The sequence below is a fragment of the Muntiacus reevesi genome, chromosome 1 (assembly GCF_963930625.1).
Source record: "Muntiacus reevesi chromosome 1, mMunRee1.1, whole genome shotgun sequence".
In the NCBI taxonomy this organism is placed as follows: Eukaryota; Metazoa; Chordata; class Mammalia; order Artiodactyla; family Cervidae; genus Muntiacus; species Muntiacus reevesi.
In genome coordinates, this window is record NC_089249.1 from 40,811,969 (window position 1) to 40,838,281 (window position 26,313).

Here is a 26,313-nt window from a genome sequence, read left to right on the forward strand (position 1 = left end):
CATCTAGAATGGTAAAAACATTAAAAAAAAGAAAGAAAAAATAGGTCACCCCAGGGTACATGCCAGGGTAGTTGTGACTGAAAGAATTCTCTGCAGCCAAAGGATCACCTCTGGTCTCTACAGAATGTGTCTGCAGCTCACATCCCTCTGTCAAGAGGCAGAGATTTGGGTATTAAATAAAATGGCCAGGAGATAACAGTTCTCACCCACAGCTACTCTTGGGGGTGGTCCATCCATCTTCCTGGCTATGAAGGTCCACCCATGTGTTTGAGGCATTTGTGAGACCTCACACAAAATTTACTAGATCTCCAAAGGGGAACATGGGATCCTTCTAAATATCTCATCTAAAACTTCCTGAGAACCCCATGATTAGGAAATATTATGCCTTCTCTGAGTCTTTACCCATCCACAAAGTGAGCTTTATCCTGGAATTATGCCTCAAAGAGGAGAGATTCTTAATACATTAAGAATTAACTGTAGAGCACTTAAAAGACAAAGATGCAAAGACCTCATATTCCAATATTCTGAATATTCAATATTCAAGTCCAGAGCGGAACTCAAACCACTGTAAGTTTCAAAATAGCAGTTCTCTACCTTGGTTGCATGTTAGAATAACCACTCCACCCCACGCCAATTTAATAAGAATCTCTGGGGATGGGGTGCCAGGCAGCAATATTTTGTCAAAGCTCCCTTTGTGCTTCTGTTGAATTCACAGTCCAGGCTATGAACCACTCCTACACTGAAGGATTTCCAGGTACACACTTACCTTCTCATCTGGGGTGTGCATTCTGGGCTGGAAATGTGAACATCTCCACCATACAGAATAGTCAAGTGCTTCCTGCTTGTGCCAAAAGGTCACCCCAAAGCTGTGGCTACTCCCCATCCCGATTAGTAACAAGTGAGACATTGGAGAAGCACAGGAGTACCTATATATGTTGGCGATGTTAAGAACTAAAGCCAGCATGTACCCTCCCCGACCCGCAAAGAAAATCAAAGCAGCAAATATTCAGACACCAAATTCAGAGCAAGAACTTACAATGACTCACTTTACCAAAGGATGCTTGTCTTCGCCAAGGAATTCAAAATGGGGCCACTTTAAGTATCAAGTCTCCTTGTGGCATCTTACAGTGCACAAAACTTTGATTTAGACACAACTCTTTCAATATGCATCTGCTCCATGAAATAAGGTCCACACTCACAGATGTGTGTGCGCAGTTGGATCTTAGGCCTGACATGTGTAGTCATTGATGATTTAGGTGGCAGAGCAGATGCTCAAAGGATCGCAGAAAGCATCGTAAGACCTGTGTTAATGTGCTGTAAAACTGTGCGTGCAGATGTTCATTTCTGCAGCAGAGGAGCTGCCAGCAGACGCAGGAAGCAGGCAAGGTTTCACCATCACCAAGCAGAGAAAGCAGAGAGGTCACAATAAATTTATGGACAGAAGCCCTGAATGAGCTACATAAAGTTTGGGTGGAGGACAAAGACAGCCTACCTTTCTGCCTTTAGATTCATGTGGCCAAGCCAGGGTCTACAGCTGACTCTCTGGGCCTCTTGGTGTTCTCTTATACAAAAGGCAGGCACTGGTGGAAAAAAACCAGGCGGGAAATGTTGGCATGGGAGTGAGGTCAAGATTGTCTTTGAAACACTAAGTGCTGAGTGCTAGAAGCCAAAGAAAAATCAGGATCAACTACATTCACAGCAGAGTCAGTGAATAAAATTGGAGGTCTGTGACCAATGGGCAGAAAAGACCCTGCTTGGTTCTTGCTCATCTTCTTTGAAGTTTAATTGCTTTCTTGGTAGATACAAATATAAATTTTAAGAACCACAGTAATGAGGATGCAAAGGCGACCACAGTGGGATGGTTGCCTTTGTTACTCAGTTTTGATGAGATCTTAATGGTCTTCAATCCATCAAGGCAGAAAGCTGGCTCCTCCGTTGTCCTGGTTGAGTTATGGTCATTGGTTGGAGTAAGATCCGCCACACATCCCAGGCCTCTGGTTTTTCTCTTTTGCCTTCCGGAGGGCCCCAGAAGAAGTGAGACATGAGAAAAAAAAAAGTGAGACATGAACTCTCAACTGAAAAAACCACCTATGAAAGGGCTGGGGCTTCACTGGCCAGTGTCCAGTCTCAGCTGGAATTTATCAGCCCATGTACTTGTAGGTTTAAATGGAACCGGTGAGTCTGTCTTGACCTTCTGTCCTTGTCTTTTTGTCCCACCAGAGCCAGGTGGCCCATCTTTCACCATCGGCAAAGCTATTTGGTTACTGTGGGGTCTGGTGTTTAACAACTCCGTCCCTGTGCAGAACCCCAAGGGTACCACGTCCAAGATCATGGTGTCCGTGTGGGCCTTCTTTGCCGTCATCTTCCTGGCCAGCTACACTGCCAACTTAGCTGCCTTCATGATCCAAGAGGAGTATGTGGACCAGGTTTCCGGCCTGAGCGACAAAAAGGTAGGAGCACCACTTGAAACCGCCCATCTTTTCCCTCGGTCCCGTTCTGAGCCGTACTCAGAACTCTCACGGACCTGTTAATTTTCTAAATCTCTAAAATCGACCATTCTTTCTTATGACTCCTTAAATTGGGACGCGGGAGCAGAAATCAGTGTCCCTACTGAAATAATATCACCTCACGTTCACCTTCTCATTTGTGAAAGGTCGGCGCCAGCAGGCTCTGGGCTGCAAATGAGGGGCTTGGTGTGCTAGCAGCTTTCTGAGCGCAGGGCTCCTGTTGTTGGGCACGCTCGGCACAGGGCTGTGAATTTGGGGTGTCATTAGAGGGCCGCCCCGCGCACCCACACTGCACGCACCAGCTCCTTACGCCTTCATTTTCTACCCAGGGCTGTTCGCCTGCGCCCCCCCCCTCCCCGTTGTTCCTCTGCGCTCTCGCGCGTCCCCGGGGCTGGGAAGGAGGATTGTTCCCATTGTGTCCTGAAGAAAAGTAGCTGCCCTTTAACTAGATGATCGTCCAGGGTGGGGGGTGGTGCACCGGTGAATGGGCTGTCCCCGAACCCAGCGCAGGCCTTGTTGCTGGCCTGTGCCGTGGTGGGGGGACGGGTGGGGGGCATGTCTGCCGGTTGCCGTGGTCTCTGGGTGAGGATATGCAAAACCTGTGCTCAGCACCTGTGACTCTCCAGGTCTGCTGCGCTCATCAGCTTCCGTGGAGCTCTGTCACCTGCCCTTCTGGTAACTGGGGTGGTCCAACCCTGGCACTAGGAGCTGCCTTCCCGGAGTGCCCAGCAAAGCTTCTGGAAACCCCAGAACCCTCTAGAGACGTTCACTTACCACAAACCTCCTCCTCTCTGCTTTCTTAAGACTTAGAAACCATGATTTCCCATCCCCACCCCCAGGAGAAGCTGTGTGATACAGACAGACCTGTGTTAGACCAGACAGGTCACATGTAGTTAATGGTTTATCACATGCACAGCTTTCCTCAAGATAAACCTAATTAACCACTGAGCAAATGGTTTGGGAAGAGGGAAAAGGAGAAGACGGTCTCTTCGGAGGCTTCAGTTATGGTTTCTCCATCTACTCATCACTACTCATCAAGAACATTCAGAAGCATGAAGAAGATAACAAGCTTCTTAAGGAAATGAATATATATATATATTTGTATACACACACAAAAGGATCACTCACGATGTTTTCCTCTTTATGTCAGCTCTTTCTCTGGTGTGTCTTCCTTTCCACTTTATTTTTTCTCCTTACTTTTTAAACTATTCCCCCTCTTGTATTTCCTTCTCCTTTACTTTTGAGCTTTTTTTTTTTACTTCCTTATTCTAACTCCTGATTTATTATGCATTTATTCAGATATTCATCCATCTATTACTTCATTCATTTTAAGCCTTTCTCACCTTGATCCTTTGTCAATATCCTTCCTTCACCATCATGATCCCCTCAGAAAACCTGAGCTAGACCTCTCCCCTCACTCCCTTCTACAACTGCTTTTTGTGCCCGCTTCTGTAACCTGGGCAGTCATGGGGCTGAAAACAGCTGATGCCTCAGGGCTCCATACCTGGACCCGGCAGAGCTGCAGTGGGCCGTATGTGTGTGTGTGTGTTAGTCACTCAGTCGTGTCCAACTCTTTGTGACTGTAACCCACCAGGCTCCTCCTTCCATGGGGATTCTCCAGGCAAAAATACTGGAGTGGGTTGCCATTTCCTCCTCCACGGGATCTTCCCAACCCAGGGATCAAACCCAGGTCTCCTGCATTGCAGACAGATTCTTTACCCTCTGAGCCACCAGGGAAGCCCTTGTCTCAAGTACAGCAGTTAAAATCCCTTGGAAGCACATGCTCTCCAGAATACTTAAATACCTGTTGGTTTTGTGGTGTGTACCCTTAATTGGTGGTGGTGGCTTAGCCGCTCAGTCATGGCTGACTCTTGCAATCTGATGGACTGTAGCCCACCAGGCTCCTCTGTCCATGGGATTCTCCAGGCAAGAATGCTGGAGTAGGTTGCCATTTCCTCCTCCAGGGGATCTTCCCAACCCAGCAACTGAACCCAGGTCTCCTGCATTGCAGGCAGCTTCTTTACCCTCTGAGCCACCAGGTAAGCCGTGTCCTTCCTCAAACACAAGAGTGACAGAGGCATGGCAGGGCTCATCCCCACATGTGGGTCTGGCAGAGGTGCGGAGGACCGTGTCCTCACGTCGGGGAATGGCAGAGGTGTGGCAGGTCCTGTCCCCATGCAGAGGGTGGTGGGACCATGTGCCTTTGCAGTACACAACGTGCTTGAGGTCAGGGTACTCTGGGCCGTTCAATGGGGGAGCCACCACTTTTATCACATTGTTTTCTTCCGATGCCTCCGAGAATTCATTAGGACACCGTATTTATGTTTTCCATCCTTTCAAGGGCCATCCGGCAACAACTGAACGATTTTCTACTTGAGCTAAGCATAATTGAGATGGAGGGAGATTGTTTTCCCTTCTGCGGCTTTGAAAGAACATACCGTTCTGGGCCACGCCACTTGAACAGAGAGGCTCTGCCTCTGTCTGTCCTCCACGCCATGTTGGTTATGTTCTGAAAAGATGGATCCCACCTTTGCTTGAAGAACTCTGTGGCTCCATTGCTTACAGAGTAAAGGTGACTTTTTTCAGATGTGGCTTTCAGAGTTTTTACTAGTGATCCCCAGGGTGTGCCATCGCTTCCATCTCATCTCGTGTGTAGACTCTTATACCCTATGTTCCAGCCATCCTTGCCTCCTTCTCCTTCCCAACCACATGCTCTGCACCTGCCTGAGTTGTTCTCCTCACTTCTGCACTCACCACACTCCTACTGATATGGCAAGACAAATTCGAGATCACTTTATTTGTAAAGCTTTCTCATCTGGGAAGTTAGCCACTGTCTTCTCTGCCCTGGCAATCTTCTGTAGCTTTGTTAGAACCCTGGTCTCCCACATTGTGATCTACAGACCTGTACCCGACCTGTACCTGCATCTCTCTCTATTTTTACATATTTATTTTTGGCTACACTCAGTATTAGTTGCGGCATATGGGCTCAGTATTTTCAGAACTATGAGCTTAGTTGCCCTGGCCCATGTGGAATCTTAGTTCCCCAACCAGGGATTATACCTGCATCTCTTGCATTGGAAGGCAGAAGGTTAAGAATTACCACTTAATTCTTGGACCACTGGACCACTTAACCACTGGACCACCAAGGAAATCCCTCTCCCCCTATTTGACCATGTGCTCCACAATGTCAGTGATCATAACTTGGTTATGTTTATAAAAAGTCTGTGGGAAGAGAAGGAGAGAAGTATATTGAATAGTCTCTTGCACAGAGCAATGGACTAGGCATGATAGGCAAAGAAAACAGCAAGAGAAAAGAGCCCTTTAACAGCTGTTCAGCTTGAACATGGTGATCTGATCCATTTCAGAACTCTGCAAATGACAAAATAGTAAATGGTAAGCATCCTACCAGAAAGTGTCAGCATCATTTACATAATTATAGAAAACATTCAAGTAACTAATAACATACGACTGCATATCAGTGTCAGGAGCAGTATTATAAATCAGAGTTTTCTGAATGTACACTTAAAATGTCAAAATTATTATTAGTTTTCCTTCAAAACTAAACGCTAAGTCTTGGGAATGACTTTGCGTGAGAGGAAGTATATTCTGTGAATTTAGAAAAAAAATAATAAAGCCATCAAAGCCATAACATTTTGCTTTGCAGAGAAATGAGGTGATTTTGAAGATTCTTTTTTCAGTGTAATTAAATTTTCATCAGGGAAGGTAACATTTGAAGTGGAGAAGGGTTTCTAAACTTGTTTTGACTCTCATAGATGACATATCTTCTATGTAAATCAGACCAAATCGTAAATATTGTGGAGTGATGATGGGAAGGTATTTGCTGTCATTAAATCTATATATTTTAAGAAATTAACTTCAATTTTATGGCAGGAAAATGTTCCTGGGTCTCATTTATGTCAAGGTACAAAGTCAGAATGTTCAGAGTTAAATTTCCATGGCATCCTATTTTGGGGTTCCTTTTTACTGGATGACTTCCATCTTGCAATAGCACATTACATCAGTGAATTCAGAATGATTCTACTGCATCTATAACTAAAAATGGTTTCAAGTTCTAACATTTAGCAACCCTACTGTACATTCCTTCAGCTCTCCCAGTGGGAGGAGGCTGTAAGGGAGCTGGTGACATCTTTCTTCTCTTAACAAAGAGCCACAATGCTCATTCTCATATTCTCGGCTCTCCAGATGGATTTCTCATTTCGCAGTCTGCCAACCACCATGTAGAGGGGAAAGAGCTTGGCCAGACAAACAGAAGACATAGTCTCTGGGTGTTGGATACATTAAGTATGTTGCGTATATGTTATACAAATGATTTTCATGAGGTATGATTAGTCCCATTTTATAGATAAGAACACTGAGGCTCCAGGAAGTTTAGTGATTCCGTAAAGTCCTACATTATCAAGGTTTGAGTTCAGAGCCAAGGTTTGAGTTCCTATGTGTCTGCCTCTAAAAAGCACTTTGCCAGGATGTCTCCCTAGACAACATTATGGCACAGCTAAGGATTGGTATTAACACCCTGCACCCACTTCTTCATTTAATCTCCCGTCTTCTCATTTAATGACTTTCAGTTTTGGTTCCACCTAATCTATCCCTTCTCAGGTCACTGTACACTACCACTGCCGTGACTGCTACAACTACTTCTACTGATAATAATAGTAACAGTTATCATTATTGTTAATATAACTTCAGCAATGATATCTCTGTGAACATTTTTCAGCTCTCAGGAACCAGGCATAATGCCAAATACATTACATAGATTATCTTATGTAATGGTGCTTTTAATATCTTCATTTGTAGATGAGAAAATTGAAGCTTGCAGAGGTTAAGTCATCTGCCCTTCTGATGTTCCTGGCTGGCTAATAGCCCCTAAACAGCGTGTCACCATGTCTAGATCCCAGTGCTCTTTCCAGCTAATCCTTTCTTTCTAACCTTCCCATCTACCTTTCTGATACTTAACAAGTGAGATCCTTCTCCTCTACTAAAGAGTAGCTAGCTATCTGATTAACTCACCCCCAAATAATTAGATAGTGTTTTAACATTTGCCTTTTATTTCATAAGTTTTTCAGAGGCATGACTTTGAATGGAGGGTGATATTTCCTGGGTTGGAGCAGGCTTACTGCCCACAGGATTGACTTTAACCTGGGCCTTCTGTGACCAGGAGCTTTAAGCCATGGTTGGATGGTGGGAGAGGGGTGGGAGCAGGGAAAAAGGTCAGGGGCTAAAGGAAGCCTGCTGGGGGTGCAGAGACTGCCAAGGTCACTAGAGGCTGCTCTCAGGCCATGGGGCTCCTGAGGGTACCTGGCTGCATCCCGCCTCACTCATTCTCACCACATGAGTGACATATGCCCACGTTATATTCTGTTGATTCTTTTTCTTGGGGAACTACAGGAACTTTATTCACTTGAAATGTCAAAAAAGTGTTTCTCTAATTAATGAGGGCAGGCATCTTCGCTTGCAGCATTGAAAGTGCCATCAGGACAGCCTTCTTAAAACTGAGGACCCCATGGCTTTTCTAGACAATGACTCTTCTGAGTTCCCGAGAAGTTCCACAAGCATCTGGAAACTGCCTTATATCCTTCTGGCAGATAGGCGCTGTATGACTTTTTAAATTAATGTGCAAACGAATGTGTTAGTCTGCATCCTGGAAGAAACCCAGCCTGGTGAGGAGTGCATTTACACCACAGCTACCCTGATGTGTGATGCTTGGGGGGCATTTGATCGTGAGTGAGGAAATGGGCCTTGCTTTCCCCTGTACAAATGGGACTTTCTCGCCCTATTAACTTTAGGCCGGGAGCCAGTGGGAGACAGCTGATCTCAAGCCTGATCTGTCACACGCTGGTCCTGGCCCAGGCCATCTTGGTTAGGTTCTGGAATACTGAGCTAAAAATAACTCACCAAGGCACACAGCAGGCATGAACTACTAGCTGGGGATCTAGAAATGAGGGCCTGGGCTTGGCCTTCAGATGGCTGAGCAAAATAAGGGAATGATTTATTGCGTGGCGTCCCCCAGAGATGTCAAACCTCTGGTCCTTTTGTTGAAACTGGTCTAGAGCAGTTCTGAAGGGACACTTCCCTGGTGGTCTAGTGATTAAGAATCTGCCTTGCAATGCAGGGGACATGGGTTCGATCCCTGGTGGGGGAACTAAGATCCCACATGCCATGGGGCCACGAAGCCTGGACACAGCAACTACTTAGCCACATACTCTGGAGCCCGTGAGCCACAGCTAGAGAGTCTGTGTGCTACAAGGAAAGATCCCACATGACTAGTGAAGATCCCACATGCCACAACTAAGACTCGACACAGACAGACAAATAAATTTTTTTAAAAAGGACAGTTTTGGAGGAAATGACAGGAGAAGAAAACTCCCCAAACCCTGGGGTTGTACTGGGTACAGGACACGCATGGCCTGGGGGAGGGACAGCAGCCCTCTTGCCTCCTGCTTAGCTAGCTGAACCAGTGTACACTATACATGGACCACCGCCCCCAGGACCGCACCGCCTCATTCCTGCCAGGGTGGCCTCCATCCAGATGGATCCAGAACAAAGCCCTGGGGCTTCAGCAGCCCCAACTCTGTTACTCGGGGTTGGCTCTCACCACGTCTCTAGGATTACTTGAAAACGGGACTGCTTATAGTCCCGGGTGGCTGCCTTGAACTCTTGATTCTCAAATTCACTCTTGACTTGACTGGCTGCCTTGACTGAGGCATCCAGTGAAGCTTAGCAGTGGTCACCCTCCCGGTCCTGGGGATACAAATGGCCTGGTGTTGACTGTGGGGCTCCCAAGGGGGGCCCAGAGTCCCCTTCCTCTCCTTCTTGTGTCCCCTTCACAGTGTCAGGCTTCACTCACCTTCTTCTCCTTGAATGACCAACTGCTTCTGACCTTCTGTGACCTCCCCATGTAAAGTTCCTCACCTCCCACCTCTGCTTTACAGTAAGCTCCCTACGAATGAACAAGTTCCATTCCACAGGAGTACATGCGTAAGTCCAATTTGTTGGCAAATCCAACAAAGTTAGCCTAGGTACCCAACTAACACAATCAGCTATGCAGCATGTGTGCGTGTGCCCAGTCGTGTCCAGCTCTTTGCGATCCCATGGTCTGCAGTCCTCCAGGCTCCTCTGTCCACGCAATTCTCCAGGCAAGAATGCTGGAGTGAGTTGCCGTTTTGTACTCCAGAGGATCTTCCCGACCCAGGGATCGAACCCGCATCTCCTGCATTGACAAGCGATTCTTTACCACTGAGCCACCAGGGAAGCCACCATAATAGGTTTATAATAGTTTTCACACAAATAATACATAAACAAACACACACGCACACAAAAAAAAGAAAACATTTGTAATGTTATTGTACAGTACCTTGAGAAGTACAATAGTACAGTAGAACAACTACTTCAGCGTACAGTGGCTGAACAGGTATCGAGTACAGGCATCGAGGGAACAGGCAGGAAGAGTTACTGACTGGAGGAAGGAGCAGGTGGGAGATGGAGCTGAGGGGTCGTCGGCCATAGAAGACGGAGGGCAAGCTGCACTTTGACTCACACCTGATGGTGATGGCACAGGTTCTGGCTCCTTGCTGGTTCGCATCTTTAAAAGTTCACAACTTGAAGGTTTGTATGTAGGGGACTTACCACCATAAATGTCAGGGTTTCTTGGGATTGAACGGTGGTCCCCTAAAAGCTCTGTCCACATTCTAATGCCTGGAACCTGAGAGTGGTGACCTTGTTTGGAAAAAGTGTCTCTGCAGTTGTAATTAAGTTGAGGATCTCAAGTTACAATCACCCTGGTTTGCTGCTAAATCCACGGCAAGTGTCCTTCTAAGAGAAGGGCAGAGGGAGAAAGCTGACACAGAAGAGAAGCCCAGGAGCAGTAAGAGCAGAGAGTGGGGCAGCCACGGAAACACTGGGATCCACTGGAAGTTGGAAGACATGGCATGGGTTCTCCCCTAGAGCCTCCGAGGGGAGTGAAACCCTACCACTGATTGTGGACTCCTGGCCTCGGGAATATGTGAAAATAAATTTGTATCCTTTGAAGCCACCAGGAGTTTGTTACGGGAGTCACAGGAAGTGAACACAGAGTCTCAATGCCCTCCCGTAACCCGCACTCTCAGGGGCTTGCACACCCCCCTCACCCCACTTAAATCCCACTGCTTCTCCTAGTCAGCTTCTCTGATCAGCCACCCAACCCTGTCCTTCCAAAGCAGGTATTTCTTACCCTAGAATCCAGTTCCTTTCTCCACTAATCTCTTTGTTAGGAAGAACAGATCTACATCACCCTGAAGATTTGCAAAGATATGGCTTACACCCAGAGGGAGTCTTCTCCCTGCAGGTTCATTTTGAGGAGACAATAAAAAGCCCCATGCGTTGCTGTGCACTCACTTTTGCTGTGTCCTTGAGCCTGATTACTGATACTTTATCCCCAGATGTAGCGTATGAGCTGTGTGTGCACCCCGCACGCAGGCTCTGAGCAGGAAGGTCATTGTCAGAGGGGACTGTGGACATGTTTTTGGCAAGATGTATCATTTTCACAACTCTTCTGGGGAAAATATTCATGCAGCCCTCTTATATTCTGGGTTTCGCTGTGCTGCTCAAATTACAGAGCTGAAAGGGATGCTAGCTGGTCATCAGGCACAGGTGTTTTTCTCATCAAAGGCAAACAGGTGTCCTTTCCATGTTAATGAAGGTATCTTCCTTGTTACATAGAAAGGCACACTCATGTGCATATATGTGTGTCCATATGTGTGCATATATATATATGTGTATCTCTAGCCTCCAAAATTGTTGTTCAGTTGCTAAGTCGTGTTTGACTCTTTGAGACCCCATGAACTGCAGCACGCCAGACTTCCCTGTCCTTCACTATCTCCCAGAGTTTACTCAAACTTATGTCCATTGAGTCAGTGATGCCATCCAACCATCTCATCCTCTGTGCCCCTCTCCTCTTGCCCTCAATCTTTCTCAGCATCGGGGTCTTTTCCAATGAGTTGGCTCTTCGCATCTGGTGGCCACAGTATTAGAGCTTCAGCTTCAGCATCAGTCCTTCCAACGAATATTGAGGGTTGCTTTCCTTTACGCTTGACTGGTTTGATTTCCTTGCTGTCCAAGGGATTCTCAAGGGTCTTCTCCACCAACCCAGTTTGAAGCATCAAATAACTGGCTAATTAGGAATGTGACATTTAACAAAGCTGCATAAGGAATGCAAGTTTCCCATGTGCATAGAACTTAAGAAAGTTGTCTTTACCTGGAAAAAGAGAAAAGATTTGTCTCATTCTGCTATCAGTGGAATCATCATTTTATGAAATGAAACAAAATGGATTGAAGGAAGGAAAAAGGAAAGAAAAGAAAGAAAAAGAAAAAAAAAAAAAAAAACACTAGAACCCAGTTGTAAACTAGATCTGCTCTGTATAACTCTTTTTAGAAAAGTGGTCCTGTGCAAGATATAGGAGAGTTAGACACCTTCCTGGACCATATCTGTTTTTAAATTGCCACTACACAGATTAGCACGAGGATGAATCCACAATTTCCCCACCTGCATTGAATTGGACAGGGCCCAAAATAGAAGCCAGCAATAAGCAACAAATACTTTTGTTAGCAAAAACCCAAGCACATTCCACTGCATGTAGCACTCAAGTCTTGAGTGCCCTGGGATTAGAAGAAAACAGTGTTTCTCGGATCCTTCAATTTATCTGCATGGCTTCCATTGTTGCTGTTGTTTAGTCGCTAAGCTGTGTCTGACTCTTTGCGACCCCACGGACTGTAGCCCGCCAGCTCCTCTGTTCATGAGATTTCCCAGGCAATAATATTGGACTGGGTTGCTATTTCCTTCTCCAGGGGATCTTCCCCACCCAGGGATAGAACCCACATGTCCTACGTTGGCAGGTGGATTCTTTACCACTGAACCACCAGGGAAGCCCTGTGGCTTCCATATGGGGCCTCTTTCAGTCAGGCCATGTCTTCCAGGTTGGGAAGAGCAAGTGACCCTGGGGACTTCCAGAGAAATTGGAATTTACTTATGGTCCAATTTCTGGTTCCAAGACAAGGGAGCTGTTGCATTTAGCTGACAGTTGAAAGCAGTGTCTTCACTCTGAAGTTCATTGACATCCAAGAAAAATAAGGGAGTTCTTCAACATCCTTTTCTGTCTGGTTAAAAGCAAACACTAGAAATAAGTGTTTCAGTACTAGGGAGCTCAGCTTTCACAAGCTGACGAAATCTTGGCTTATGGGTTGAGGACTTATTAAGAATTACTAAGTTCAAGTCCTTCGAGACAAATTAATGCAGCCATGAAAATTTATATGTGGCCAAAGGCATCAGGCCTAAAATAAATCAAGTTTTAGAGGTGTCAGAATTGTATTCACAGTGAAAATTGTGGCCTGGACTGGCTCTGGGCTTTTGTGGATGTTTTGGCCTTTTGGCTCTTCCAGTGTTCCCTCTCCCTCTTTCTATAATGATGGCAAGAGTGTAGACAAGGGCCTCAGTGGACCGTGTATAGTGTCTTGCATTGTATTTTGGGAAGCTTTCTGCATAGCTGGGCATGTGCTCGGGGTAGGGTCAGGGAGGCGGTGTTGAGGGCAGGCCTTAGAGTGCCTGAAGCTGGGGAAAACCAACCATTTAGTTCAAGGGTCCCCAACCCCCAGGATCTAAAGCCTGATGATCTGAGATGGGGCTGATGTAATCATAATAGAAATAAGTGAAAGTCGCTCAGTCATGTCTGATGCTTTGTGACCCCATGGACTGTAACCCACCAGGCTCCTCTGTCCATGGGACTCTCCAGGCAAGAATACTGAAGTGGGTAGCCATTCCCTTCTCCAGGGGATCTTCCCGACCCAGGGATTGAATCCATGTCTCCCTCCTTGCAGGCAAATTCTTTACCATCTGAGCCACCTGGGAAGCCCTAACAGAACTAAAGTGCACAATAAATGCAATGAGCTTGAAATATCCTGAAACCATCCCCTACCTTCCCCTGTCTATGGAAAAATTGTCTTCCATGAAATCAGTCTCTGGTGCCAAAAAACTTGGGGACCCGTGGTTCAGTTTACAGTTCAGTGTCAAGTTTTCCATTCTGGGCCAGTCACAGAGAGCCATGGAGAGACCAGTCATGCTCTACAGGTTCCGGTTGTTGTTTAGTCGCTAAGTCCTATCCAACTCTTTTGTGACCAGACCTTCAGACATTTCCTCTGGCGTTTTAATCCAGCCCTGGCTGGGTAGCTCCGATTCAGAGCATCAAGGGGAGTGGTTCCAGGCCCGTGTGATCCTCAGAGCTGCCCACGTGGGGGGTCCCCAAGGTCTGGCAGCTCAGACTTTCAGGGGGCAGAGTAGGGGGAAGATTGGAGTCTCACGTCCTCTCTGTAAACATTACAGGGTTAGTCTGTCCATGCAGACCTGTCTGTGGTGTGAACACTGGGAAAGGGGTCGGGTAGAGCAGGGTGTTGATGTCAAAGTCACTCAGGGAACCTTTTTCATCCAACTGGAAATTAAAGTCCAGGTGGAAGAAGGTCCCACCTGAGCAGCACCTGCCAGGATACAGCCAGGAAACTGGATGTATGAAAAGGGTCGTGAGAGAAAGTTACTCTAGGAGGAAGTTACTGGAGGGCTATGCCTCCTCTTTCCTCCCACCCCTCAGACCTACAGGCTTTGGGGGGATCCTTAGGAGAGCTTGAGATTCACCCCCTGCAATTAGAGTGGGGGAGAGACTGGTATTTCACTCAAACTTGAGAAGACCCAGGTGACAGGTCTTGTCTAGTGGTCCAGGGGGTGGTCCAGATGCCCACCAAGGGCCGCTCAGGTCTACCTTCCCCAAGTCCATGGCCACAAGGGCAGGAGGGGCCAGTCTGGGCAGGGATGAAGGGAGGTGATGTTAAAGATTCCTCCTCACAGGCTTCCTGCTCAGGATTAGGCAGCCGCGGAACCAGAGATATGCGGGAGGGGTGGTACCCCATGGAGGAGCTGAAGGGACTGATGTAGGCAAGCGACTGCCTTCAGGGAGCCGAGACCAAGCGCTCACTGAGAATCCCTCGGGAACTCTGTGAGCCTGCCTGGCCAGGAGAAGACTCTGTCTTGCACAGTGCCAGGTCAGGACAGCACCACGAGGGGCTGCCACCCATCCCTGGCTCCTCTTGCCCTCTGCCTTCCACCCGAGCCCCCCAGAGAGCAGGGGAGAACAGCTCAGGGTCAGGTCCCAGAAGAGCTGACCTCACTCGGCCCCCCTGCCAGGGGCTAGGGTTCCTGCAGCCACATGTGCCATCCTGGCCCTTGTTACTGAACAGTGATTGAACTATTCAATGAACACGTGCTACATGCCAGCTGCTGGACCCGTCGTGTCTGTGGCTCCTTGCAGCCTCATGACCACCCTGTGCGATAGATACTACCAGTGTCTTTCTACAGATGAGGAGGGTTTTTTAGAGGATAATTAAATACTCTGAAGTTACACACAACCAGGTGAGGGGGTCAGATTTGATCCAGGCAGAACTGACTCCAGAGCCTGCAGCCACCCCGTGGATTCTCTGTATGGACATGGGGACAAGGGACACGCTCCTGGAAGCATGGACCTGGGGTAGCAGAATCCTGTCAAGCCCCCGTCATGGGACCCCCTTTGGCCTCACTTCTCGGATTCTTAAGGAGATGATTAAGGACCCTCACCAACCCATTAGGAATGGTTAGACCTTCTACCCAGCTGTGGATGCACAGGACCCTAGAAGAGTCTTCTGTTCACTGGAATCTGGGACTAGCCAAGGGCTCTGTTGTCTTTGTTTCTGAACTCATGCATGCATGCGTGCCTCATCACTCAGTCGTGTCCAACTCTTTGTGACCCCCTGGACTATAGCCTGCCAGGCTCCTCTGTCCATGGGTTTCTCTAGGCAAGAATATTGGAGTAGGTTGCCATTCTCTCCTCCCTCCAGGGATCTTCCAAACCCAGGGATCAAATCTGCTTCTCTTAAGTCCTCTGCATTGGCAGGAGGGTTGTTTTTTTTTTTTCTTTTTTTTTCTTTTCTTTCTTTTTTTTTTTTTTCACCACTAGCGCCACCTGGGAAGCCTTTCTGAACTCATAGCCCCTCGCTTATTTAAGAGCCACTTACTTAATGTTAACTGGATGAATGAATGTTGTCAGATGCCATGTTTTCTCCCTTCTACGAAGTAACTAATATACATACTTACTTAATCCAGCCAAGGAGGAAAAGATCCTACTCTCAAGAAAGAGGAAAGAATTGGAGAGGAGAGATGTGCACCCTTCTCCCTATTCAATCCTCTTCTTAGGATGGAACTAAAGCAAGAACAGTGTTCGCTTACTGCTTCTGAAGTGCTTATGGCCAAGAGACCCTGAACAGCTTAAGTCTAGAAACCACCTCAATAGTAAAGATGCTAGATGAATGCTTAATTCCTTCAAACTTGCTCACGCATCTCCCAGCTCATCACTAGCACGGTAGTGGGCTTTGAGTTGAGGACAAGGCAGTTCCATTTCTTGCAAGAATTGATTGCCAGCAGACCCTGAAACAGTTAGAGCTCGGCCTTTTCTGGACTGAGTACAAAAGAGCCATTGAGCTGGGTGTCATCCTGGTACTGAAGAAAGAAGGCCGTGATGTCTAATGATGTCTCCTAGCGGCCTCAAGTCCAAACTGAACAAGACAGCAAACAGCATTGCATTAGGAAGGGCACTGCAGCCGCGGACCTCCCAGCAGAGGTGCCACTAGGGAGCAGTGCTCCCGGTGGGAAATGCACTTGAATACCCAAGGTTATCCTCTTATGTGCCTTTCCGGGGCACACTCACCCACCACTGCAAACACACGCACACACCCGAGGGTGCCAATGCAGCTTTGACAGGGAGTGCTGAGCCATTTCGCTTTTTTCCTTTTCTCCTTATAGTGTGAAGGTGTTAGTCTCTTCAGCTGTGTCTGACTCTTTGCAACCCCGTGGACTGTAGCCTGCCAGGCTCCTCTGTCCATGGGACCCTCCAGGCAAGAATGCTGGAGTGGTTTGCCATGCCCTCCTCCAGGCAATCTTCCCAACCCAGGGATCAGACCCATTTCTCCTTATAAAAGCACATCAAGTTAATTATGGCCAATTACGGCCAAACTCCTTTCTCTCTGCCAACCAGGGCTCTCTCACCTGCTTCATTACGCAAAGTGATGTTCAGATGCTGAAGAGCAGAGCAGCTTTCAGCATGGCAGTGATTCCAGGTTGTGGTGAGAAGAGGTGGCTGCCGGCATGGACATTGTGACCCTCTGATGCTGACAGAGGAGGCTGAGGAGGTTTAGGCAGGGATGGAGTCAGAATTGACACCAACTCCGCAAGCACCTGCTGCCTTGGTGTGAATCGGGTCCTGATGTGGGAAGTCACTGCTAGATCTGCCAAGATTAGGGCTGATTTGGAGTCCAAACAGTGTAGACAGAAGAGCTTGATTCTTTAAATACCCCCATTGGTCTGACAATCATAGATACAAGTCCATGAGATAACTGGGCATCCATAATCTGGGGGTCAGGTGTAACCACAAATGTATCCATATTCAGAATACCTGGAGGGACTTCCCTGGTGGTCCAGTGGTTAAGAATCCACCTGTCAATGCAGGGAACGTAGGTTCGATCCCTGGTTGGGGAACTAAGATCCCACATGCCAAGGAGCAGCTGAGCCTGGGCCCTGCAATTACTGAGCTCACATGCTCCAGAGCCTGCAAGCCAAAACTAGAGGGTCCATGTGCCGCAACAAAAGATCACACCTGGCATAACGTGGATCCTGCGTGCAGCAACTATGACCCAATGCAACCAAATATATAAATGATTGATTTAAAAGAATACCAGAAGTCAAGAGCAAGCATGAGCCACCATGTAAAGAGCACAGAAGGATCAACACACACACGAAGAAATCAGTGAACAGTATGATCTCACAGGGGCTTCCCAGGTGGTTCCTGCAGTGCAGGAACCTCAGGAGATGCGGGTTCAATCCCTGAGTTGGGAAGACCCCCTGGAGGAGGGCGTGGCAACCCACTCCAGTTATCTTGCCTGGAGTATCCCATGGACAGAGGAGCCTGACAGGCTATAGTCCACTGGAGTCACACAGAGTTGGACATGACTGAAGCAACTTAGCATGCACGTGAGATCTCAGATTATGAGACTGATTTATTTGGAAAAGGCCAATATAGTTCATTCAGGAGCCCGTGTACGCAGAGCGGTCTTCCCAGTCATCACAGCGGGGAGGGTTGACTTTTCTCTTGACCGCTCACCCTGTCACCTTGCCCCAGCACTTCAGAGCCTCATCTTGAGTTAGGATTGCAATCTCTCCTCTCAATCCTGTCATTGGCAAGAGGCTTTTAACAGAATCATGTAATTGTCACCCTGGTCCTCTCTGCTGGAGGCGACCTGGGCCAGACACAGCTCACAGCAGTGGGGGCATCTCTGCTTGATGGTGTGGTTGGTCCTGGTGACAGGAACAGGGCTGGGATTTGTGGGGGAGGAGGGTTGTCAGGATTCGGGGTAGTTTTCCAGCCCCTCCTGAATAGTCTTCATGATGTGCCCTCAGTTCTTTAGTTTGAAGGGTCATGAAATCACACGTATCTCTACACCCTGGATGAGTCCCTCCAGGTTACAGATGACCCAGACAAGGTGCCATTCCACCACCACGCCCCCTGCCCCACTGGCACCACATGCACATAAAAAGAACAGCAGGCGCCCTCCCAGTATCTGAAGGACACGTGGTTCAGTGGTAAGTGAAGAGTCCTTGAAAGACAGGGGTGCCCGGGGCAGCCTCGGGCCGGGCTGAGTAGTCTGTGTGACCCCTGCTGTTTTGGACCATTTTCATGTGCTTTCTAGTTTAAACATTTATATAGAGGACTGAAAAAATTTAAACTAGCTGCTTCTTAAAATGAAGAGATCTAAGGGACATTGAGTAATAATTCAATCACATGTTCGTGACAATTTTTTTAAATCTTTTTATTTTGTGTAGGTTAGAGCCGATTAGCAAACAGTGTTGTGATAGTTTCAGGTGACCAGTGAAGGGGCTCAGTCATGCATATGCGTGGATCCATTCTCCCCCAAACTCCCCTCCCATCTGGTCGGCCACTAAACATTGAAAAGACCCTAATGCGGGGAAAGATTGAAGACAGGAGGAGAAGGGGGCAACAGAGGATGAGATGGTTGGATGGCATCACCGACTCAATGGACATGAGTTTGAGCAAACTCCAGGAGATAGTGAAGGACAGGGAAGCCTGGCATGCTACAGTCCGTGGGGACGCAAAGGGTTGGACAGGACTGAACAACTGAACAACAGCCAACGTGTGCTATACAAGAGGTCCTTATTGGTTATCCATCTTAAATATAGCAGTGTGTACATGTGTGTACAATGTGTACATGTCCATCCCAAACTCCCTGACTAGCATCTCCTCCCCCCAGCAATCGTAAGCTCCTTCTCAAAGTCTGAGTCTGTTTCTTCTGTTTTGTAAGTAAGTTCATTTGTTTCATTTCTTTTCAGAGTCCACATATAAGAATGACACTTGTTTTTTAGATCATCTCCCCTTTGACACATAAATTCCTTTGGACTGAAAAAAAAAATGGACTTTTGGTCTTACAGACATGGATCATACAGGAAAATAGGGACTTTGGGATGCCTGGAAGGGAGCTTAGAAAAGCAACAGGGCCCAGAATGTGGGGTGTGACCACAGAAAGGGAAGTGTGAGAGCCAGCCCTGACCCCAAGCAAGGGAAACCCCTTCCCCTTCCTCCAGGGCTTTATCACCATTTCCCACCCCTTCCCCCACCCCAGATATCCTACCCCTGTCCTCTGACCACAGTCAGAAACCACCTCTGTCACCCTCCACTAGAACTACTGATCAGATGACCATTTCCTTCATCACACTGTAAGGGCCTTGAGGCAACAGACATGCTTTCAATAAAATAACTCTGTTCAGCTCCTGGGCTAGTGCCTGGTACATCACAGAAGGGTGTTAAGTGAATGAGTGTTCCCAGAACAGAAGCTAATAATATTAACACTAAAGTTCTGCACTCTTATGGATTAAATTGCCCTTAATGAGCTAAGCATTTACAGTCTTCTTTCTCTGGGGAAATGTATTTCTGTTTCCGAACAGCTGACTTATAAATGAACTATTGAGGACAATGTGTTCATAGGTTGGAGGCTGCCTATTAAAAATTGCATTTCCAAAGCCAAAAATAAACCAATTTTGTGTCGTGTGCTCCATTGCCTTGTGAGCAACCGTGGCCGTCGTCCACGCAGTCCCTGTGGAAGCCACAATCTGGGTTTACAGTTTCAGAGTGGGCCAGTCGTCCGGGCCCAGGGGTGGCCTTTCTGGGCCAGACGCTCTGCATTCTTGGTCCCTTTTACTTCTCCTCCTAGACCTTTTAGGCAGATGCTAACTCTGCTTTCCAGAAGGGAAAACAGAGACTCCACTGCTGGAAAGTGTGGCTTCACAGGTGACTCTCTGGTAAAGGATCTGCCTGCCAATGCAGGAGATGCAGGTTCAGTCCCTGGGTTGGGAAGACCCTCTGGAGGAGGAAATAGCAACCCACCTCAGTATTCTTGCCTGGAGAATCCCGTGGACAGAGGAGCCAGGCGAGCTACAGTCCATGGGATGGAAAAGAGTCAGACATGACTGAGCACACAGCATATACACGCTGGAAAGTATATGATATGGCCAGCTTACTAAGCCCCTCTGATGCCTCAGTTTCCTAATTACAAAACGAGGATAAAAATATTACCTACACTATAGCTGTGTGTTGATTAAAGATGTATAGTACTGTGTACTTACAATATCGTGAAATGCTTAGAAGAGTGTGTCCTAATCCCTCAGTAAATGTTCGGGCAGATTCGGGGCTTGTGCCAAAATCCATTTTACAAAACCCATGCTGTTTCCATTAGATGATTAACATGTGCCCGGAAAGCCGTAGACAAACTGCTCTCGATCCATGCTAGACCACCCCCATGCGCTTTGTTTCAGTGAGATTCAGAAATAGGGGGGTGGAGAGGACCTATACTATGTCAGGGCTGGAAAGGTATGAAGGGCAGGATGGAAGTGCCACCCTGAAGTGCTTAGACCCCCTGAAAATACCTCTGAATCCAGGGATGCCTGGAAGGAGGGTCTCTGCCATGGAAAGCAGGCACAAGCTACCTCTTTGCAGCCATCCTGGGGAATTTGGAGAGTAAGCACTGAGCATCCTTTCCTAGGTGCAGAGTAAGAGCTCAGTGGACATTTCTTTTTATTTTTTGGTGTGCTGGCTCTTCATTGCGGCACATGAGCGTCTCTGCAGTTGTGACACATGGGTTTTGTTGCCCCACGGCATGTGGGATCTTAGTCCCCCTACCAGCCAAGGATCGAACCCTACATTGCAAGGTGGATTCTTAACCGCTGGACCACCAGGGAAGTCCCTCAGTGGACATTTCTAAATATATGTCTTAAAAAAAAAAAAATAAATAAAAATAAAAAATAAATATATGTCTTTCACCCACCACTGTGGTAGAAAACAATGACTTCAAATATCATTTCCTTGGGCAAGTGGTCCCTACCCCAAACATTTTGTTGGACCGATTACAGACCTGGGCTCCTCTTTATGCATTCCCTGCCTTCGTGGTCCATATTTATTATTGCCCAGGAGTGGTCTGTCCTTCCAGATTCCCAGAAAAAGTAAACCTAACTGCTTCTACCTCAAGGTCTCTTATTAAAGAAGTGGAAAAGGGCTTTAGCTGCACTGCGAATTACTGATAAAAACAGAGCATGTATAACACTCCTACTTTAATCGTTAATGCACATTTTGACTAGTTGAGCAACAGAAATTATGTTCTTATTGTCCTAAATGGTAGCTACTCTATCATAGTTTGTCTTCTAATAAAGGAAAGACTTATGCTCCCCAATCACTCCTTGCCATTTAAAAGATTCCCAGAAAGTCAAGTTTGATGTGGGTTTGGGAGAACCTGAGACCCAGAGGTTTCCTTCCCTGAAGCTCCTAGTCTCAGTTGCTAAGCCAGGGACCTCTCTTCCCACTTTCTGCACCACTTCGGGTGTCTGCTGTCCACGTCACACTGAACACGTGCTGTGTTAGTGCGCCTTATCTTGCATATCTCTGTGATGCAAACCTAATGTAATGGTGTTCTCTAAACAGTCTGTTTCATTGGCTTTCAGTCTTCATGACTACTCCTCATTTATTCATTCAGCAGATAGACCCTAAATATCTACCAAAAACCACTGCCTGAAACACGGCATGGGAAAATCAGAACAGCTCAGTGCAAATATGCTCTCTGTCACCTTCCTGTCATTCCTGAGTTCAGAGTCCAACCACAGATTTGTCCCTGTCTATCCTAGCAGGGTCCAACCACACGTTTGTCCCCGTCTATCCTGGCGGCTGCCACGCTGTCCATGGCTAAATCCTAGAAGCCCAGGGAAATGACCAGAGGTAATAGTTGTGCTTCTTTATCTCAAATAATCTCTCCTGAAACTCCTCTCACCCTTTATAAGCCATCCATTCAACCTGGATTCTACTTCCTAGCAGATTCCTGCACCTTTCCTTTTCCATAGTTCCTTGGGTTAAGGCCTCTGTTATATCACCTAGGTTTTTAAGTTTTTCTGTTCTCTGCCCTTAGCATAATACTTAGTACACAATAGCAGTTAATTCAATGGGAATTTATTGGATGGCTACTAATTACCCTGTGAGTAGGGTTGCCTAACTTGGCAAATAAAAACAGGGAACCTACTTAAATTTAAATTTCTGGTAAACAGCAAAGATGATTTTAGTACAAGTGTATCCCCAAATTTCATGGAACCCTACAAGTGATGGGTTGTGTTTACACCAGTTTCATAGTTGGGTGACTAGAACAGACTCTCAAAACATTAGATCAAGTTCAGTAACAGGAATTTCCTTCAATAAACCCAGTCTTTTAACCTTCCACCGCAAGACTTGCTCCCCTCACCTTAAATGGTTTTCTGAACCTTCTCAGATTTCACTTGTGAGTTTACAGGAGATAGCAGTAATCATAAAGCTCTCCCACTGGCCCATGATGGGGCCTGACCGGCTCCTTCCCACCTGCCACATTTCTCTTGAGCTTCCCATTACAGGCTCCCTATTTAAATAGCCGCACTGTGTTGTCAGCTCATGTAGCTTGTGGTCCACCAGGGCTCCATGATACTTTCTGACCATGCTTTCACAAAGCCAGTTCCTGCCCCTTCTTACTCTGGGACAGTGTGGTTTTACATCCTATGAGAGTTTCTCTATACACTCTCTAATTGAACTTTATCCTTTTAATATCTTCTTGCCTCATGCCAGACTTACTACTTTGGTGTTTAGTTCTATTTCCAAATGGCCAGCCATCCAATCCAATTGAGTGTCATAGCAGATTTAAGAAGCAAGTTTTCCATTCCATCATCTAAGTAATTAAAGAAAATGGGTCCTTTCCCTGTGTGCTTAATAAGTGACCCCCACACTCCCCACTCAAGCACTCATGTCTGCCCTTTCACCAGATGTCCCATCTGCCTTTTCATAAAGAGAAATGTTTTTCTTTACAGTTTGCTTTGGCACTGAGTAGAAACTGATGGTTCATACGGTAAAGAATCTGTCTGCTATGTGGGAGACTGGGGTTCGATCCTTGGTTCAGGAAGATCCCCTGGAGAAGGGCATGGCAACCCACTCCAGTATTCTTACCTGGAGAATCCCATGGACAGAGGAGTCTGGTGAGCTACAGCCTGTGGGGTCACAAAGACTCGGACACGACTGGGTGACTAACACACACACACACAGACTTTTCTTCCATTCTGTTAATTAGCTCCTGATTTGAAATTTATAGACTAGTTTTAAAGTAGGCTAGGTTCTCTATAAACCATTGACAAGGGAACATGAGACATGCACTTAGAACCATTAAAAGGACCCAGTGGGCTGGTATCTTAAAAGAATGGTCATGGAGGTTGATAAGGAAGCTTGCATAACTTCCTACTCGGTAGCTGCGACAATAGCCCAATTAGTGCACACATTTGCCTCTAATTATGTACACCCAGATGAGGGTCTTCAGAATAGAAGTGTGACGTGAAACTCATCTAGGTTGTTCTCACAAATATATATTGAAGTTCATAAGCAAGCTACCCTTCCAGTAATTCTCTCTCATTTGCTTTATTCTAGAAAAAGTCTCTCTCCAAGCCTGAGATGAGACACACCTTGGGTTTTAAGTGGAAAAATAAATTTTAATGTGTCTTATCTAATGCAAACTTGAAGTTGTTCTTCTGAAAATTCACATCAGACCAAGACTCAAGGAAGAAAGCTCTTACAGGAAAGTACATTAATAGAGACAAGAGTTTCCAGGGAATGGTGACTTTTTATATGTCCCTAAAAGACATTTAAGGGCCAGTTAAGCAGCCACCTAAAATCTGAAAGAGGTTCTAAGACAGGTTTTCCCCTCCCTGTCTGTTTTTTTCTTTTTTTCCCATTAGTGGAAATTATGTTATATGGCCTGACAACCAATCCTTCTTCCTTCAGGTAGCAGGCAGCAGGCAGCAGCTGCAAATGCCATGCCAGTGTTGGCAGTCTCCTGGCTCATCTCTTAAGTCCTATCTGCTTTATGAGTGTTTTGTGTATGTGTGCCGAGTCACTACAGTTATACCTGACTCTTTGCAACTCTATAGACTGTAGCCTGCCAGGCTCCTCTGTCTATGGGATTCTCCAGGCAAGAATACTGGAGTGGGTAGCCATTCTCTTCTCCAGGGGATCTTCCTGACCCAGGGATCGAGCCCACGTCTCTTGCATTTCCTGCATTGGCAGGCGGGTCCTTTACCCCTAGCGCCACCTATTTTTACCATATTTACAATGTTTACTTGTCTCTCTCTACTAGACTGTAACCTCCACGAAGGCAGGAATTTTTGTCCTTATTTACTGATGTATCCACAGTAACTGTAATAGAATCTGGCAAACACAGATCCTCAGATATTTGTTGAAGGATGAGTTAATGAATTATTTAATCAATGAATGAAATGAAGGAGAAGATAGTTACATAATTCATAGCGTTCATAGAGTAAACCAATACTTCCTTTTCTTTGTTAACCATTCAGATGTGAGGAACAGTAGAGGATAGTTTACTCACTAATGGTGAGGAAGAGAGGAGTAATGTAGAGAAATATTGGATATTTGTAGTCTCAGAATTTGCTCATCCTGTGATTTCTACTGTCAAATCATATAAATCAAACAGGTGTATAAGAAGAATACTGAATAATAGCAATATTGTGGCTCACCAGATCTTAACTTACAAAGTGATTTCAGGATTTATTGATTTGGAAGGATTTATTTGGCAAGATATTTGATTTTCTCCAAAGTCCCTGATTGCTCCTTATCTCATATGTGAGCAGGGTATGGCAGGCTGTCTATGTACCTATGTAAGAGCTTTCTACTTTCCCATCACTGACGTAACAAGAGGTATGCTGTGCTTAGTGATTCAAACATGTTTGACTTTGCAACCCTATGGACTGTAGCCCACTAGGCTCATCTGTCCATGGGGAGTCTCGAGGCAAGAATACTGGAGTGGGTTGCCATGCCCCGCTCCAGGAGATCTTCCCAACCTAGGAATCAAACCCAGGAATCACACACTGCAGGAGATTCTTTACCATCTGAGCCTCCAGAGAAGCCCAAGAGTACTGGAGTGGTTAGCCTATCCCTTCTCCAGGGGATCTTCCCGGCCTAAGAATTGAACCAGGGTCTCCTGCATTGCAGGTGAAATAACTATAGCAATGCCAGTTGCCACTTTTAGGAGAAAAAGAAATAAATCATAATTAAACTCAGCTTATATGAAGGAAATATTAAAAGTGAAACCAGTTTCAAAGATTTTTCTGTCATAAATACACATTAAACACAATCCGTTAAACCACTTTTCACCTTTCGGGTCTATTTTCCTATGCCCTATTCACATCCAGTAGCTGGAGGCATAGTGGTGTTCACCGAGCATGTTGACAAAGGTAACCCTAAAGAGGAGTGTGAATTACCGTAAGTTAGACTGATTCTCAGCAAAAGGGTTGAAAGTGAATGAGTTTTTGGCTTAACCCTGTCAACTGGAAAAATCAAATCCATTCCTCTCCCGATGTGGTTATTGATCTTTTCCTGCTTCCTTGTGGTTCAGACGGTAAAGAATTCACCTGCAATGTGAGACGTGATTTGATCCCTGGGTTGGGAAGATCCCCTGGAAGAGGGCATGGCAACCCACTCCAGTATCCTTGCCTGGATCCCCATGGACAGAGGAGCCTGAAGGGCTACCGTCCATGGGGTCTCAAAGAGTCAGACACGAATGAGCAACCAATCACAAGCGCAGCAGTCACCTTAAAACAGTGATGTTCACCTTGTAACTGAAGGCCCATTAAGGATGAGGGAGTCACACTGGATCCCCATTATCCCTGTCTCATTCATCATGGAGGCGCACGCAGTGTCTGGTGCTGAGTGGCTGCTCAACACATGTGTGTTGACCAGATGAGGGAGGGGATGGAGGGGACAGGAACTAGGGATGGCCCTGTGGCCCTGGATGTCAGACTGCCCAGGCTTCTGCTTCCCAATCTGTACAACTAGGACGTCTGTCATTCGATCGGCATTTCTCAAACTTTGTTTCACAACCTACAAGTGTCCTGGGAGACATAATGGGTATTTAAAAAAAAAAAAATATTCATGGCAGAATGTGTCCTGAGAAATGCCATATCAAGATTAGATATGTCCCTTTGCTGATGGACGTATCGGAGCCCACTCCCATGTGGGTCCCTCGTGAACTCAGAAGTGGATGCAGTGGGCACGGTGGGGTCATGAGCCCCCTCCCAGCGCTGACACTCTGCAGTCTGGAGTGTCCCCTGCTG

At 46.6% G+C, this 26,313-nt stretch overlaps 1 protein-coding gene across 1 annotated transcript in view; it reads left to right on the forward strand.

Annotated features, from left to right (window-relative positions):
- The window catches only part of GRIN2B (glutamate ionotropic receptor NMDA type subunit 2B), a 339,069-nt gene that overhangs the window by 286,342 nt on the left and 26,414 nt on the right, over nucleotides 1–26,313 (forward strand). Inside the window, exon 8 of the mRNA XM_065922152.1 lies at nucleotides 2,221–2,450. Within this exon, the coding sequence (XP_065778224.1) occupies nucleotides 2,221–2,450 (230 nt within the window). The remainder of the gene's footprint in view (nucleotides 1–2,220; nucleotides 2,451–26,313) is intronic.